The sequence below is a fragment of the Bubalus kerabau genome, chromosome 11 (assembly GCF_029407905.1).
Source record: "Bubalus kerabau isolate K-KA32 ecotype Philippines breed swamp buffalo chromosome 11, PCC_UOA_SB_1v2, whole genome shotgun sequence".
Lineage (NCBI taxonomy): Eukaryota > Metazoa > Chordata > Mammalia > Artiodactyla > Bovidae > Bubalus > Bubalus kerabau.
The window spans coordinates 30,659,766-30,678,376 of record NC_073634.1 but is presented as its reverse complement, the minus strand read 5'-3'; the positions used below and the strand labels follow the sequence as shown (position 1 = coordinate 30,678,376).

At 35.8% G+C, this 18,611-nt stretch overlaps 2 protein-coding genes across 3 annotated transcripts in view; one reads left to right on the top strand and one right to left on the bottom strand.

Annotated features, from left to right (window-relative positions):
• Positions 1–18,611, top strand: part of SRBD1 (S1 RNA binding domain 1) — a 238,441-nt gene that overhangs the window by 126,450 nt on the left and 93,380 nt on the right. For both annotated transcript variants that reach the window (XM_055539987.1, XM_055539986.1), the window contains exon 15: positions 12,920–13,011. In XM_055539987.1, coding sequence (XP_055395962.1) covers positions 12,920–13,011 — 92 coding nt within the window. The remainder of the gene's footprint in view (positions 1–12,919; positions 13,012–18,611) is intronic.
• On the bottom strand, positions 3,115–3,474 carry LOC129623006 (peptidyl-prolyl cis-trans isomerase FKBP1A-like). The gene has a single exon (XM_055539988.1). It carries the CDS (start codon positions 3,439–3,441, stop codon positions 3,115–3,117), a length of 327 nt encoding a protein of 108 aa, XP_055395963.1. The 5' UTR covers positions 3,442–3,474.

Below are 18,611 nucleotides of genomic sequence, written 5' to 3'. Positions count from 1 at the left end.
ATTCGTTCATAGATGGATGAATTGCTATAGTAGTACAGTTCTGTTAGTTTGGAGAGAGGAACCCAGATTTGTAAAAAAAAGCATCAAAGGTGTTTATGTGTTCTTGTTCTCCTTTGTACCTATTATGCATGATATTAATTTGCTGTTTGTATAAGGAAAGGTTTTAGTGATTATCCTTTGGATTTCACAGGATAAATGGTGAGAGTTGGGGGCGGGGGATGCAGTTCTCCTTGCACCTTATTGTTATGAAGAACCTCACTAGGAAATTGTAGATTTCAGAGGATGAGCTTCTCTTATGATCATATTATCATACAGATGCACACACAGATAACTGTCAAAGTAAGACCTCCTGTTTGAGGTCCTTGCTGCTGCTGCTTCCTTTTTTTTTTTTTTTTCCCCATTGAGCCTTGATGTTCTAAGATCAGAGGACTGATTGGTAAATAAGGACAGGAGGAAAAGTAGGGTAACCTGCTGAGTTTGTTCCTGCTAATAACTGGAATCTAACTGGTTGAAGAAGGAGCTTGAACACTGTTATAAAATGAAGGCTTAAAAAATTTATTATTTTGCTTTTTCTTACCTTTCAATTTTATGGATAAATTATAATTGGTTGTTGGCTATTGAGTAAGCTCTGTATTTTTTAAAAATTTATTTTTAGTTGATTCTTTCTTATGTCTTTATCTAGGATCTCAAGTTCAGTAATGTTGCAGAGATGGTAATATCTTAATTTTGTGTAATTTGGGAAAGATATTCCAATGACTGTAGTTATTTTGAATTACAGAAAATGTAAAGTGGTTGGATAAGATGCCTTATAAGTTTTTATTAGGAGCCAGACTATTTTGAGAGACTGTGGATCTCTTATGAAACCGTATTCTCTGACATCTCTTTGGACAGCTTCTTAAGTGACTCTGGGTGGCTCACTGAGAAAGGAGAATGAGTATTGGCCATCAGACTTATTCGTTGTATTGTAATTTATGAAGACTAATAAAATAATAAAATCCATCTCCAGCAACTGAAAGGCAATGAGGACTAATGGCTTTTAATGTTATGAACAGGGTCCATGAATTAGAACATAAATATTTGAAAACATTTTATAGTAGAGGTCTAGGAGTTCTTCAGTATACAAAGCTTCTTGCTTTGGGTCCTAGACTGGCTTGAATTATATAAAGAAGGATTCTTTTGCCAAGTTAAATGGGTTTTAATCTTTTAACTGGATCCTTCTTATTGCTGTAGTTTTTCCATAAAATCACAGAATCTGTGTCTTAGGTCATGGTTATAGAAATAGTAAACTTATTCATACAAGTTTATCTTACAATTTGCTTTTTGCACATGGATAATCAGTGGGAGAGGGGTTTGGGGGAGAATGGATACACGTGTATGTATGGCTGAGTCCTTTCACTTTTCACCTAGAAAACTGCCACAACATTGTTAATTGGCTATACCTCAATACAAGATAGTTTAAAGTTATCAAGAAAAAAGGAAAAAAATAAAGTAAGCATGTAGTAATTTGGGTTTTACCCTTGAAATGAATCATCTTAATATTGCTTCTACCCAAATCAAACGTATCCTGTATATTCCTGAAGTATGTTTTATGCATTTGCAAGTTATGATCCTAGATAAGATTTGAATTTTAGCTGCAATCTTTGACTCTTCTTCATTCAAGGTACAATAAATATTCAACAAAGAAAGGGCTGTACTTGTATATGAATTATTTTAAATGCCCTGATATGAAAAACTAATAATAGAAACCTCAAAATAAATGTATTCTTTCAAATAATACACTCTTTTTCTATACTATCTTCCATGGTACACCATTTATCTTTATTTCTACTTCTATTTCTAGTTTGTAAGGTGGACATATTTCTTATATTCTTTATTTTTTAATTGAAGGATAATTGCTTTACAGAATTTTGTTTTCTGTCAGACCTCAGCATGAATCAGCCATAGGTATACATATGTCTCCTCCCACTTGAATCTCCCTCCCAACTCCCTCCCCATCCCACCCCTCTAGGTTGATACAGAGCCCCTGTTTGAGTTATACTTATATTCTTAAGAATGGTATCAAAATGCATATACTGACCAATGAATGACTCTGAAAACACTGACACAGAGGTCCATGTTCTTTAGTGCCAGCATGCCATCCACTGTTCTCAGGTGATAGCTAGGCCCACCTGCAGCTGAATTTATTCATTCTATAATGTATTAAAGCCAGCTAGTTGCAAGTTCTTTATTCCCTTTCTTCTAAAAAGATTAAATATGTTTAGGGTGATAGTTGTGATAGGCTTTGCTAAATCAAAACAGAAAAGCAGATACTGTGAGTGATATTTGCATATTGCTTATGTGAATGGAAGCCATTAAGCTTTCACATTTTTCAAGGGTTTACTATTTTGAATTTTTTGAGGCTTTTTTTTTTTTTTTTTTTAAAAGAAAAGCCAGCATCAAGCACTGGAGAAGGAAATGGCGACCCACTCCAGTGTTCTTGCCTGGAGGATCCCAGGGACGGGGGAGCCTGGTGGGCTGCCATCTGTGGGGTCGCACAGAGTCGGACACGACTGAAGCGACTTAGCAGCAGCAGCAGCAGCAGCAGCAGGGCTTTTAATTCAGCCCAAGGACATCTCTCAACTTGGAGAATAGTTTGGCCCTGAAAAGCGTCTCAGGTCTTCTATGGCTTTGCAATGCAGCAGTAAGAATGTTTAATATATAACAGAAAACTTTCATCCAAAATAAAGTAAGATAAAATTAAATAATATCCTTGTCCCGCCCACTCCACACACCAGTTCCTGTTCTGAACTTAATCCATTACTTGTGCTGTTAATACCTAATACTTAACTGAAACTCTAGAGCCAAAGAACTAAAACTCAGTCCTAACCCCAAAACAAAAACAAACTAAAATGAGTAACTTGAGGTTTATGGCAACTAGTTCAGGTCAGCACACATATGAGGAGGAAGGCGCTAGAGCCACACTAGTGACAGAACACATTCAACTAGGGAAGATGGTTATAGGAAGAGTAGTGGAACATCAGGAGAAGCTCCATACAGACTTGTAGGTAGCTGGAGGTGCCATATCTTTCCATGTCACATCGGAAAATAGGGACTTCAGGGAGGAGGCCATTTCTGTCACTCCAGTTTTAGAAGCTCCACATCAAAGATGAGAGTAGCATTTGGTGGGATGATGCCTGGGTGCCCTCTAGAACCATAGGCGTAGTCTGGGGAGACAGTCAGCTTGGCTCTCTGACCTGTGCTCATTTGGGCAATCCCTTCTTCCCAGCCTCGGATCACCTGCTTCTTGCCCAGCACAAACTTAAAGGGTTTGTTTCTGTCCCGAGAGGAGTCAAATTTCTTTCCATCTTCCAGTGTCCCCGTGTAGTGCACCACGCAGGTCTGGCCGTGCTGCGGGAACGTGCGCCCGTCTCCAGGAGAGATGGTCTCTACCTGCACTCCCATGGCGGAGGAGGCCCTGCCGCTGGGCGGGCAGACAGGTGGGCGGGATGGACCGAGAGCAGACCGGGCAGCGGTTGTGCGGCTCTGCCTCCTTCCTCCGCGCAACGGCTGAGCGCATGCCCTGGCACGCCTCCCTGAGGCTTTAGAACACTGGTTCTTAAAGTCGTAGACTTTATTAGAATTTAAAACTTTTGTGTTTCAAAAGACCGTTAGAGAAATTAAAAGAAAAGCCAAAAATTGGGAGAAAATATTTGCAAATTATGAATCTGATGATGGACTTGTACTTAGAATAGGCAAAGAACACGATGAGACAAGCCGATTAAAAATGGGCAAAGATTTGAATAGATATTCCACTAGAGAAGATTAGGAAAGGCCAACAAAGACATTGAATAAATGTTCAGCATCATCAATAATAAATGTAAAACAAGCTACAAGTAGATAGCACTTCATGACCACTAGAATATGCTAAGTCACTTCAGTCGTTTCCGACTCTGTGCGACCCCATAGACGGCAGCCCACCAGGCTCCCCCGTCCCTGGGATTCTCCAGGCAAGAACACTGAAGTGGGCCGCCATTTCCTTCTCCAATGCATGAAAGTGAAAAGTGAAAGTGAAGTCGCTCAGTCGTGTCCGACTCTTAGCCACCCCATGGACTGCAGCCTACCAGGCTCCTCCATCCATGGGATTTTCCAGACAAGAGTACTGGAGTGGGGTGCCATTTCCTTCTCTAATAGTTGCAGTCAAAAAGACAGACAACAGCAAGTATTGTCTAGGAAATGAACAAACTGGAGTCTTTATTCATTGTACCTAGGCAGTTTCTTAAAAATTAAACATGGATTTACAACCCAGTATTTCCCCTCCTGGGAATCTGTCCAAGAGAAATTAAATGTATGTCCACACAGAGACTTGTAAATAAATGTTTATAGCAACATTATTCACAATATCAGAAACTTGGACCAACCCCAAATTCTTTTAAGTGATAAATGGACAAAAAAAATGCAGTATTTCTAGAACAGTGGAGTACTATTTAGCAATAAAAAAGAAGTAGTGATACTACAGCATGAATGAATCTCAAAAGCGTTATACTAAGTGAAGAAGCCAGACAGAAAGGCCACATACTTTATGATTCCATTTATATGACATGTCCAGGCAGGTGAATGTCTAGAGACAAAAAGTAAATTAGTGAATACCTTGGATTGGAGATGGGAATGAATACTGCGAATGGGCACCAAAGGATCTTTTGGGGATGGAAATATTCTGAAATTGGATTTTGGTGATGGTCATACAACATTGAATTATATACTTAAGATGGGTGAACTTTATGAAATGTAAATTATACCTCAGTAAAGGTTTAAAGCCTGTATGGTCCCAGCAGCATCAGCATCACCAGTGAACTTGTTAGAAATGCAAATTCTCCACGCCAGTAAAGCCAGAACTCTGGACATGTGTGCTTTAACAACCTTCAGCAGACTCTGATGCAGCGTTGAGTTTGATAACCACATGAGAATCAAGGAAGGTTAAATGGAGATGTGGGTAGTTTGGGTACAGCTTTACATACATTCAGTCTACCCTGTTACTGTAACTGTAGGAAAGGTTTGAATTAAGGATTGTTGTAATAGAGTTAAAGAAAATTACAGGGCAGTGGGAGTAAAAATAAACTGGCCTTTCATGTTCTTGATATGCCCCTATGAGAAGCTTTATGATTGTGATGTTTGTGTACCACATATATTAGTAAATCCCTGTGTTCTTGTAGACTTGCTGTTACTTAACGAACGTAGCATAAACAGGTTCATTTGCCATAACGACAGTGGAAGTTTAGATCCTTGAAAGGAATTATTTCTCCTAAATATTTACACAGTATAATATAGCGGGCCAGAAATATGCAGTGATCCCAAAAAGTAAAGATCTGACCGTAGATAAAGAAGTAAATGGAGCAGCCTGCTGAACTGAATAACTCCTTCTCTCCCTCTGTCTGTTCAGTGTACTTTTGAGAAGCATGATTAGAAAAAGCGGTTAATCTAGAGTCGTCATCTTACATTTGGCGTGTGCTTTCAGGGTTTGTATGTTTTTTCTTTTTTTTCCCTGAGCTTTATCTGGGTGGCCGAAAGAAATTCTGAAGTTTTTTGGTTGTCCCAGAAAAGGGTCTGATGATTCAAACTGGAGACTGCTGGTTGGTGAATGTGTTAGGTGAAGTTTGTGGATAAGGTCACCATTAAACGGGGGGTGGGATGACTTCTGTAGAGGTATAAGTTCATGTCAGAGGAAAGGAGGGGTTGGCAGGGTGGGGGGTTTGAGGTAGAAACAAACATAAGGAAGGAAAGGAGGAATGAGTAACGGTGTTAAAAATGATAAAATGTGTATGATTTATTAGTGGAGTTCACTGAGATTGTCAGCAATAGCATTTGGGAGAATATTGGGGAATGTAGCACAAACCATTGTTTTTTCCAAAACTTTATTCAACTATAAGTAAAAAGAACGGAGGTATTAGCTGCTAGTAAAGTATATCTCAGTTTCTTTCTCTCTGTGATTATTTTATTTCTCATTGTCTTTTGCTCTTTGCTTCTCTCCTTTTTTTTTGTTCTTAAAACTTTTAATAATTCAATTGTATTATTCAGCATTATTATTAGCAAAATATTATAACCCTCTAAGTTGGTAATTCTCATTCTGACTTCTGTTATTGGATGGATAATAAAGGAATAATATATCTTGCAATAAGTTACATTCTGAAAAAAGTCTATGCCATAGCAGTCTGAATTCCACATATTTTATTAGTGGATAAATTCCCAAAGATCTATTTAAGCTTAAAAAAGATAAAAGGCATAAAAAAGAAAAAATAAACCTCCCTTTGTAAGAAAATGCTAATTAATACTCTTAGATTTATATCTAAATGTAGAATTACATTTGAACAAGAATAAACAATCATAATCTGTTATTATATGAGTAAATACAAATTGAATGCCTTAAAATCTGACAGTTTTGAAGTTAACGGCAAGAATCAGGAGAAGCACGTTTTTTATGTTTGGGCAGTAAGGATGGTAGGGAGGTTGACATCATGTTTTTTAAATCAGGACATTTCAAAATGTTGACCAAAGCACAGTTTAATTGTAAAATTAGATGAGTGTTTCTTCCTTGGCTGCTTAGTTTTGGGAACTTGTTAGTAGCGAATGTGAAATGTTTATAGTATTGCTGCAAACAACAGCCTATTCCATGGTTAGTGTTCTATTCTCTGAGCCTGCTTTTCTAGTCGTGGTACAGTGGGGCTCTTCTCCATGTGCCCAGTGTAAACTCACTTAAGCATCAGGCCTCCTGCTTGGTTTTGCTCCTGTGACTGTCTTTTCCATGAGCTTCATTTAGTGGTATTGTGCATTACTTGTATCAACTTCATGTTGGACTCAAATGTAGATGGGGGGAGAGGGGGCGGAAAGGAGGCTTTTTTTTTTCCTCCAAGGGAAACAGAAGACAGTGAAGGGAAGGGAGAAAGAAAATGAAAGGAATGCTTGCACTGGAGAATGGTAGAGACCCATAGTTTCTGCTGGTTCCATTCTTTGTCAGCAACTGCTCTGCCTCGGTAGAGGGGCCCAACCACCTACAAATGGAGAGAAGCTGTGTGTCTTTGTCCCTCAGTTTGTTGATTGGCTTTCCCCATGACGGCATTTGAAGGTACCAGTGATTTTTGTCATCTTTATCTGTGAATGGCCCACTGACAGCCGTAAAAGTGATTTAAATGTAATTGTTTTGACACATTGCAGTACATTGTAGCAGCTCAGAGTCATTTTAAACATAAACCAGAATTAGATTCTCCTGTGGCCTGAGTACCATTGTTGAGTGTATAGGCCAGGAGAGTAGGTAGCTGGTACTTTGAGGAACCCCAAATTCCAAATTACAATTCTGTTTGGAAGTTGCTAATTTGGGTTTGTCCTTTTTAGGTTTCTTTCGTGGGTTAACGGTGTTCATCTGATATGATATGAGACACTGAAGGAAAAGTAGCCCAGAGAATTCTGTATGGTTAAAATTCTGTTTTGTGGATATGATGGGATGTCCATCCCAGGGTACATTCACCCTTTGTTTGGTAGACATTTTAAGTTCTCATAGGCTTATTATTGGTCCTCTGTGTAATTACTCTACCGTTGCTAGACTCATTCTCTTTGGAAAATGCTCATTCTTTGAAAGATAACTCAGAGTTTTTCTAAAAAAACGGTGATAGTTGGAGAATTGCTTCTAACTGGTCTTCCACCAGATGGTGCTAGTGTTACATACCTACAGGTAAATTCCTTCGGTGTCCTTGTAATTTTGAGGTGGTGTATTTCTGCTCTATTTCTGTTTCACCATATTTTGCTTTTAGTGTGTGTTTTTTCCACACACTACTTTCCTGGTGTATAACCATGTCACCTCACATCTTTTTTGTGGTAGATAGTGAATTGATTTTGCTGTGGTGATTCACTTGGTGGATTGATTGACTTGGTAGATTGATTCACAGGCCAAGGACTAAGTTATAACTTAAAGACACATAATATATTGTAAAATTTTTCATCATGCATTTGTTTTTTGACCTGTATGTACAAATTGAGAGTTATTCTTGACTTTTCTGTTTAGTCACTTGTCTTTCATGTTATAAAACAATATCATATTGTTTGAGGTCTCACAGGAGTCAAGTTTGGAGGTTATTACTAATCAATGATGTTTACCCACATTTAAGTTCAAAATAACTTTCATAATTTTCAAAGAAAATTTGGTTAAAAAGAATGTTGGATATTATGTGATATCAGATCTCCTGGCCAGGTAAACAATGGTCATTTGAAACTTGAATTTTATAAACTTTTTATTTTTACAAATAAATAGTTATTGCAGAAAAATTTAAAGAAACAAAAATTCATTTAAAGGAATAACTGATAGTTAAGCACTGTTAACGTTACCATAAATGTTTCTTTTTTCTTTTTGTATACCTATATTTTAAAAATATCAAAATTGGTCTTATGTCATAGTTTTATAACCAGCCTTTGCACTTAATGCTTCACAACAATACTCTGATGACAGTATAGTTTTTCATTAAAGAACCCTTTAATGATAGGCATTCTGATTTCAGGTTCTTTCATTGAGAGCCATGCTATGATTAATAGCACCATTTATTTTTTTGTGTAAATTAAAATTTCTTTCATATAAGTTCCTAAAAACATATTAGCCAGTTCAGAAAGAATGGCTATTTTTGTGACTTGATCTTTATTTTCAAATTACCATCCGAAAGAGTTTTACAGTTTAAACATCCTTAACAGTGTGGGATCTTGTTTCCTGGCATCCTTAGGATCACCAGATTACCTTAGTTTTTATTTTTTTTGGCTACATGCAAGGCTTGAAGGATCTTAGTTCCCTTGACCAGGGATTGAACCCGTGCCCCTTGCAGTGGAAGCACAGAGTCCTCTAACCACTGGACCCCCCAGGGAATTCCCACCTTAGTTTTTAAAGCGACTAGATACTGCTCATTTGAGACTCCCTGAAATGACAATTCATCACTAAATAAAGGAATTTAAAATTGGTTTTTAAAAAAATAAGTATTCTTTAAACAGTAAATCCTTATTTATGGTGATTTAGTTTTTGGCCTTGACTCCTATCCCCAAAATACAAACAACTATTCTTTCATACTTCAGAACAGATTACCTCATAGCAAAGCAAATGATTAACTTTTTTAGACACTTTGTCTTACTTGTTAAGAAATTTAAGTCAGGTCATTTACCTACCTTCTTTTCATATAAATGTTTCTCAGTCTGAAAATTTAGAAGAACTACTTTTAGATAAATTATTTTTAAGACTTTAGTGAAATGAGCTATGCATTTAGCATCAGAACTTTTTAGTACCTTGTTTTTGGTAAGCAGACGGAGGGAGGAAAAGGAAACTGCTAGATATTGATAAAACTTAAGAAATTCTAGTATACTTTTGTAAAAATTGAAAACATCAGCTTTTATTAGTTTAAGCAAATATGTCCTGGGTGATTTTTGATATCTTACTAAATATTAATTATGTTTTCATTTAAGTAGGTTAACTTTGAATTAAATTTTCTTTTTAATATAGGAAGCATGTGATTTATTTTAAAATAAGAAAAACAGAAAAGCTATTTTCATATCTGGGAAATAAGAAGAGAGAAGGAGACTCATACTGAGACTTCAAGCAACCTTGTAAATGAATGTGAAAACTATTAGCCCAGTAACAAAAAAAAAACAAACAGCTAGTTTTCCTCTCTCATAAAAGTAATTCTTTCGTCTCAATTTGGCAAAAGGAATTACCATTCTTTTACTGTCAGAATGAATAGTCACTGTAAGAAAAGTACTTGCAAGTGTGGCTCTAAAAGAGTCATCAATGTACCATTTTTCTTGGTAGAAGAGACTTATAAACTATGTAGAAATAAATTCTGTGGTCTAAATATATCTTTAAAAATAAATTATATTTATTTTTGTAAATAAATGTTATTTTACAGATTTATGTAACAGCATTGACTTTTACTTGCAATAACAAAAATTAGTGTTTTTCACTTGCAGACTTTTTGTTTCAAACATTTTCAAAGAATTTAAAAGTAAATGCATCTATATTATGGGCATTACACTTGGGTTTTTTAGGTTATAAGTGTGTGGTTTATATATATATATTTTATTTTTTAATAAAAGACCTAGAAAGACTCTAGTGCTGATTTAGATAAAGTGCTTTAAGAATGATCAGTTTCATTCTAGAGAATTAGCACATTAACTTGTAGATCTGGGACAATATAAAAGTGCAGTGGTAGCTTCTGAAATGTAGTTTTGTATATTTAAAGTTTGAGATACCATATTATTTATTTACACATTTGTCAAAACAAGCAATTTTAAGGTATTTTAAGTACTGTAATAATCTTAAAACTTTTGAGTTCAGACAGAACTGTGTTAGTTAAATTTCCCCAAAATTATAAATTTTGCTCAAAGTCTTGTCTGTTTTATGGCAAAATAAATAAAATAATCTAATTGCTAAGATTATGAGCCTAATTAGTTTACACCTGAGTGAAATTTGTTTTGTGATATATGATACATATTAAATGTTAGATATCTGAATATTGTGCAAAGTTTACTTTTGCTTTCCTCAAAATATGCTAGAGATAATTGGAATAATTTTTAATAGTTTATTGGGAAACTTCCTAATAAGCAGAGCACCTTGTAAAATCTCACATATAATATCTATCCGTAAACTCTAAATATGAAAGAAAAAAAAGGAAGAGGGCAAATGCTGTAACTTTTGTTTTTAGCAGCTTCTCCTGGAAAAAATCATCACCACTCCCAGCTTGATTTATTTCATTTAATTCTTGCTACATACACTTCTCAGATCCTTATATGTTTTATATTGAAGTAATCAGTGTTGAGGTTTTTCTGTTCATTTAATTATTTAAGCGTCCTTATCTGCGCTTAGTACTGAACTGTTTATTGGACCCATGCTATCTAGTAACTAAAGCATATAAAATTTACTACATTTTGTATTGATTTAATATTAATGTTAATCTAAAATCTTTGGGTGCAGCGTGTCACATCTGTTTTGTATTCCTCTGTTTAAAAGAAGTGGCAGTATGGTATTTGGAGGAATATTTATTATCTGAGTGTTTTTCTTTGCAACAGTTTCCCTCAGTTTTTTGAGAATTATAACTTCCAAGAGACAGTGAATCACCCAGAAAATTCTCAGGTACCCAATTGCTAAAGCCCACAGTTAATTGGAATTTTTATTTACCGTTTAAGTTCCCTTTGCTCAAATAGTGGTAATTTTGGAGGCTTCTGGCAATGACAGAATATAAATTTGTGGTAAGATTTTTTAAAATACTCTTTTCTCTTAATAATTGGTCCTGCCTGCACTTCACAGATACTCTGGGTTTTTTTCTTCTTTGGAAAAGAACTTTGTTAGGCTGATTATTCATTTGTGTTTGAAACTAAATTTTCCATGGCTGGTGGCTGAATATTCTTATCCTCAGTTTCATAAAGGGGTTGGCTTTGTGCTTTGTATATAATATGTACCTCTTATTGTATCTTGATGAGGGTTTGATGAGGAACAAGATGAGCAGCCTCACTTTCCAACTGAAGAGTGTTCATTTTCCCTGTTAGGAAATTTGGAATAATAGATCTTGTTTGCAAAAAATATATAAATCTTCTTGTTGCCCCAAGTAATCCTCTTAAGTCTCAGAGGCTTATAATCATCAAAGTTCAATTAGGAGTTCTGGAAAAAACTCTTTGGAGTAGCAAACTAACTGTTTCACATTTTACTTATCATTGTTGAGTGGTTACAGTGGAGCAATATGTTAGAAGTTATCTGCTCAACTTGTCTCATAATTGAAGTAACTACTGAAGAGCAAGAAAGGGAGAGGTTCCTAAGAGTAGATTAAAAATTAAGCACCACCAACCATGTTTCTACTTTTGAATCTTGACACCTAGATAGTCACATGGTAGAGAACCAAAGGTATTGTAAACACTTAAAGTAGATGATTTTTTAATATATTATATCATAAAGAAAGCCCATAATTTTAAAATGTTAGATAAACTGTACAAATGCCAACCTCTATACAACTGTCATCTGTAACAGAGTGCTGCCAGTGTGGTTTGTAAAGTATATGGAGCCAGAGAAGAAAGAAAGAGGTTGTATGATGGTTGGATTAAAGAAACAAGAAATGATTTAAAACCTGCCTAAAGTGATAATGTTTCAAGTTTACTGAAAGGATGACTTGAAACCCTCCTGAAAAGAAGTGGGGTGTCTGATCTTCTTCCTTTTCACATTGTTGTTGTTAATTATAACCAAGTAATAATAATGGTGAAGGCTTCCCAGGTGGCTCAGTGGTAAAGAATCTGCCTACCAAGCAGGAGATGTAGGTTCGATCCCTGGGTCGGTATGATCCTCTGTAAAAGGAAATGGCAACCAACTCCAGTATCTTGCATGGGAAATCCCATGGATGGAGGAGCATGGTGAGCTACAATCCATGGAGCCACGAGTCAGACATGACTTAGCGACTAAACAACAACAACAGGGCAGCATTTATGGAAATAGTTTTTGTGTGTATCCACATATGCACGTATCCACATACATGTCTGTGCTTTCCAAGATGCTTTAGAATGATTAATTCAGATAAGAGTCATAAATGTCAGTCTATAATGGATTATAAGCACCAGAGAAGCTAAGTATTCTGAAAATTTTGTTGGCCTCATGGAGGAGTATCCATTGTGTTCATTTATAAACTCTCTCTTATTACTACTGACAGAAAACAACTGAATGAATTCATTATGGATTTAAGCCTGTGTATTTCCTATGTGAAGAAACAAACATTGCTTAATCACTTATATTAATGAATAATCAAATAGTATAGATACCATTGAAATTTAAAGAGAGTGCTTTGCTCTTCAGTTCTCTTATAATACCTATTCTCACTCATTTTTTTTTTTTTTTTTGGGCAGGCAGAAAGTTTGGCAAATGATATTCCCCTTTCTTTCTTCTCAGTATCGTCAGTGAAGCAGGAGCATCGATCTACAGTGTCAGCCCTGAAGCTAACAAAGAGATGCCAGAACTGGACCCTAATTTGAGAAGTGCAGGTAAGAAACTATGGACCATCATAAAAGCATGTGATTTTAGTATTTTGGACTTAAATTTATAGCAAGCAAAATATTTAAATATCTAAGGAATTTTAGAAGCTGTATTATGGGCATATTAGAAAGAAAGTGTTTGATTGGAATAATACTGTGCATTATGGAAAAGAGGCGGAAGAAAACTGCTTTTAAGGAACACTGCACAGTATTCTAGAGTATGGTGAAAAATTAGCCCAAAACATTATTAGTAAAATTAAATGCTGCAGAGTTAGTAGTACAATAAAACACTCTCAGCTCTCATTATTATTATGAAATATTACTATTAACAGCTTTTTGTTGGAGGAAAGTAATATGTTAACATAAAAATATTTAAAGTGCAAATGCATAAACAGTTACAGACTTTTAGTCTGTTGCAAAATATTTGCTGAATGATCAGTTTCTCTTGTCTTGCTAATATGAATTGCCATTAGTGTATTGTTTCAATCAGCCTGATTTGATTTTAGTTGTATAAAATTGCTCTGACTTCTGTGTTGTGGAATAGTTTAACTCTTGTGTATGAAGGAATTAAGATATTTTGAGACATCTAATTAAAGTAATTGGAATCACAAGCAAAATATAGATCTGGTCAGAGCATTTTTCTGTGTAATAGGTGGATATTTAGACTGCTTTGTTAGAAAGGACTTGTGTGTGTGTGTTTACTGATTTATTATTAATCAAAGTATCATTTATTTACAGTATTATATTTGTTAGGTGTACAGCATTGTGATTCAGTATTTTTACAGATTATACTTCATTAAAAGTTCTTAAAAGATAATGGCTATAATTCCCATTGCTGTACAATATGTCTTTGTTGTTTATTTCATATTTAGTAGTTTGTGTATCTTAACTCCCCAGTTTTAGGAAATGCCAAATTAGGGGAAATAGACTTCTCGTTTAATTTTTTCCCCTTAAAGATTCTCATCAGATTTCATTGACTGTTCTTGAAATATATACCTGGAGATAGGTATTTGAAAATTTTTGCATTAATCTAAAGTTAAAGACTTCTTTTATAATCCAAAAGAACTTGTAGTTTCCTTTCAGTTGTTCATTCTGTGATACAGTCACCTGTCTACAATGATCACCTCTTCAAACTCAGATCCCAGCTCAAATTCTTCAGTGAAACTTTTCCCTGTCACACCAACTCAATGGGGTCTCTGCCTCCTTGCCATGTTCTATTTTGATACTTGCCTTATATAAATAGTAATAAAATATTAAGAGGAGGAATAGCTAGGGTAATTATAGTGGGAGCTACTAACACTAATCTTTTTTAAGCACTTAATATATGTGAAACATTGTGGTAAATACATTACCAGGATTATTTTATTTAATCCTCACAATTGCCCTGAGTCATTTATTACTCCCCCTTTACAGATGAGGAGACCAAGGCTTAAAGAGGCCGCATAGCCAAGTAAGTGTGTACATAATATTTGTGCATTAACTTCTAAAATAAAGGAATACTTTACAAAAAAATAAAATTCAGAGCCTCCCTCCCAAGTTGAGACTGAAAGATAGTCATCTAACAGGGCATTTGATAAAAATGTTACATAGGTGGTGGCAGTCCCTCAAACTTCCCCTTTGCTGCTGTTTCCTTTCCACTACTGGCCTGTGTGGATACATAACTGCACAGTATTATTAGGGAACAAAATTATAATGCTCTAATCAGACTATTAAAATAGCAAATAATAAAAAAGGGAATTGGTATGCAGTCCTAATTACTCTGATTTCAAAACCTAGCTGTGTCTTCAGTTTGTGATTCACTGCAGATGTGCCTTCTTTCTTTGTCTTAGCTTGTTTCCACATTGGCAACAACTTTGTTTGATCCATATCAACTCAAAATACTACTTAGACATTTTGAGTCTTCATGGTGTCTGGTCCTGGAATCAAATGTTGAAACTGAGAGTCTCCACTCTTGACTTTCTAGGGCCCCACTTCCTTTTCAATTCCTGTTTTCTGACTGGGAGTCTTTCTCTTTCCTAGTGATTGATGCTGGGGATGATTTTACACTTCATTTGAGACCTACCTATGGGTGTAGGTTTTACCTTTCAACCCTCCATAAGTTTACTGTATCAAATATAAGAGAACTTCAACATTCTTACAAGTGTTAAACATATGTAAGAAAATTAGCTTTATCTTACTATGTCTTTTTGACCAGTTTATCAGCTTATTGAAAACAGAAGTTATCCTTATATATGCTTACATTCCCCTCATAATAAATTTATTATACGGACAGGATTTAAATTGGATGAGTAGAATGGTAGATAGTTGGTATTAAAATGTTTATTTTGGATTTCTGATTTAAAATGAAGTTTAAATATCATTCACTGTCTTCTGAAATCTCATTAAAATGACAATAACTTGATAGAATGGAGGCATAAACTACTAGGACAAGGAGAATAGGGAAGAGAAAATAGCAACAATAGTTTTGAAGCTGGAAATCAGTTGAGATTCAGCCAGCTTGAGAAATTGGAATACTGAGACAGCATTGTTGAAAACAGAACTAACCTGAAATAGATCACAGAAACCCTGAGGACTTAGGGACTACACCAAGCACTGTTAGAAGTATCTCGGGAGGGCTGAGAATGGATCTAAAATAAGAAGATGGATTAAAAGTCTCTTTAAAAAACAATGAAATCAAGTTAAACATAGAATACCATATAACCCAGCAATCCCATTTCCAGGTATATACTCAAAAAATTGAGAACAGGTACTCAGCAAATACTTGTACACAAATGCTCATAGCGGTACTATTTACAATACCCAAAAACTGGCATTGGTCCAGTAGTTGAATCTCCATCAGCAGGTGAATAGATAAAATGTGGTTTGTCCATATGATGAAGTAATATTTTCAGTCATAAGAAGGAATGAAGTAATGATACATGCTATAACATGGATGAACCTTGAAAACATGCTAAGCAAAAGAATCTGAGCACAAATGGTCACATATTGTATGATTTTATATATATATATGAAATGTCCAGAATAGGCAAATCTGCAGACACAGAGAGCTGGATGGTGGTTGCCAAGGACTGGGAAGAGGGGATAGTGAAGAGGGGCTGCTTAATGTGTTTGGGGTTTCCTGTGGGGGTGATGAAAATATTTTGGAACTTGATAAACGTGGTGGTTTGCACAATATTGTAAGTGTACTAAATACCAATGAAAGTTACACCCTAAAATGTTTAAGTTTATGTTATGTGCACTTCACATCAGTTAAAAAAAAAATGAATTAGACCTAGTCCACAAAGCTGAGTAACTCTCCTTCGACTTTTGCAGAAGACTGGAAAACTGTTCTCTAGTGAGGGTTAAATAGGTTTCTGCACCAGAAGACATGGGTTATACACAAGAGTGGGAATACCTATTTAAAAAAAAAATGGATTAAATAATTATTAACTTGATGTTGTAGATACCTTCAGTTCAGTTCAGTTTAGTCGCTCAGTCGTGTCCGACTCTTTGCGACCCTGTGGACTGCAGCACGCCAGGCCTGTGGACTGCAGCACGCCAGGCCTCCTTGTCCATCACCAACTCCTGGAGTTTGCCCAAACTCATGTCCATTAAGTCAGTGATGCCATCCAACCATCTCATCTTTTGTCGTCCCCTTCTCCTCCTGCCTTCAATCTTTCCCACCATCAGGGTCTTTTCAGATGAGTCAGCTCTTCGCATCAGGAGGCCAAAGTATTGGAGTTTCAGCTTCAACATCAGTTCTTCCAATGAGTACTCAGGACTGATCTCCTTTAGGATAGACTGGTTGGATCTCCTTGCAGTCCGAGGGACTCTCAAGAATCTTCTCCAACACCACAGTTCAAAAGCATCAATTCTTCAGCGCTCAGCTTTCTTTACAGTCCAACTCTGACATCCATACATGACTATTGGAAAAACCATAGCCTTGACTAGAGGTATCTTTGTTGTCAAAGTAATGTCTCTGCTTTTTAATATGCTGTCTAGGTTGGTCATAATTTTCCTTCCAAGGAGTAAGCGTCTTTTAATTTCATGGCTGCAATTACCATCTGCAGTGATTTTGGAGCCCCCCAAAATAAAGTCAGCCGCTGTTTCCACTGTTTCACCATCTATTTACCATGAGGTGATGGGACTGAATGCCATGATCTTAATTTTCTGAATGTTGAGCTTTAAGATACTTTAGAGAGGACTAAAACCTCCATGCAGGAAATTAGGGGATTCTAACCAACACAAGAGAAAATACATATAGAAACTGAGATCAGAGATTTCACAGAGAAATGTTCAAATTACCTTGTAGTGAAGCCCACAACTGACAAACCTCACCTTTGAGCAAAGCACTTACAGTCAGGTTTTTAGTACCCTGCCTCTGATGGAAAGTCGTTGTTCACTTAACATGTAAGGAAAATTTATACTGTTAAAGACAGATGCCAAAATATGAGGCAGGGGGTGGAGTGTATGCACTACATGGAAGAAATAGAGACTGTGTAGAAAGAAGAAAAATAAAGAAAAAGCTTGATATCCTTAGAGAAAAGATACCTCACTCATTTAAGGGTCTATTGACATAAAATAAGCTCACCCTTTTTAGGTGCACCATCTATGAATTGTTAAAAGCTTATGCTAGGCAGGCCACCACAAGTGCTGCCGTCAAGATGCAGAGGACTTACATTAGGTCAACCGATTTGTCAGCTCCTTACTGAAAATGTAATTACTGATTAGAGGAGCAAGATGTGCTTTAAGAGCATTGCAGTTACATTTTAATCAGCTTTTTTCAGTGAAAAAATTCTAATTTGGAGTTCTTGAATGAAATAAAAGACAGCATGGGGATTAAGCTGTCTTCTTCTGTTGCTGTCTGATGGCAAGGAGAAGTACAAAAATGAAGTGAGTTTTGAACTTGAAAAATTTCCACTTTATAGTCTCAGATAACAGAATAAATAAAATTTTAAAGACAGCACAGTTTAGTACAGTCTTTTAAGCAATACATTTATTTGCTCTGGAAGCTTGAAGATTCTAGGTGTTTCATGGATCTAAAGACCAAAACCAATATAATTCCTTTTATCCTTTGTATATAAGACACCTTATAAATGAGGGGAGAATGCTGCTTTCAGTGGTACTGCACATGGCTGTAGCTCTGGTTGCTTACCTTTTAAGATGCTAATCTTCACTCAGTCTGAGATCCCTTCCACAGGTTATGCATGTTTTATTTTTCTTACATGCAATACACACACACATACACACAGAGACAGTGAATGGATTCTCCTTCATGATATTTCTTATTGGTTGTTGATGGCATATGATGGAGCATCAGTTTTTGTGTGGGTGTCTTGAAACCAGCCAACTGATTGAAATCTTACTAGTTGTGATATTTTTTTCAGTTGACTTAGTTGGGTTTTCTAAGAAGACAGTCATCATCTGCAAATAATAATAAGTAATCTAATTTCTGTCTTTTCAGTAATCGTGTCTTCTTTCTTTTCCAATTGTGTTAACTAGAATTTCCTGAACAATGGTGAATAGTAACTATGATACAGAGAAGCATTGGCATCATATGTGGGAAAAAATAGATAATATTTGCCATACATTTGGACATTCTGCATTTAAAAAATATATAACAACTTCAT

Excerpts from the sequence above, each read along its gene's own strand:
- LOC129623006 (XM_055539988.1), bottom strand. The coding sequence starts at position 3,441 with ATGGGAGTGCAGGTAGAGACCATCTCTCCTGGAGACGGGCGCACGTTC.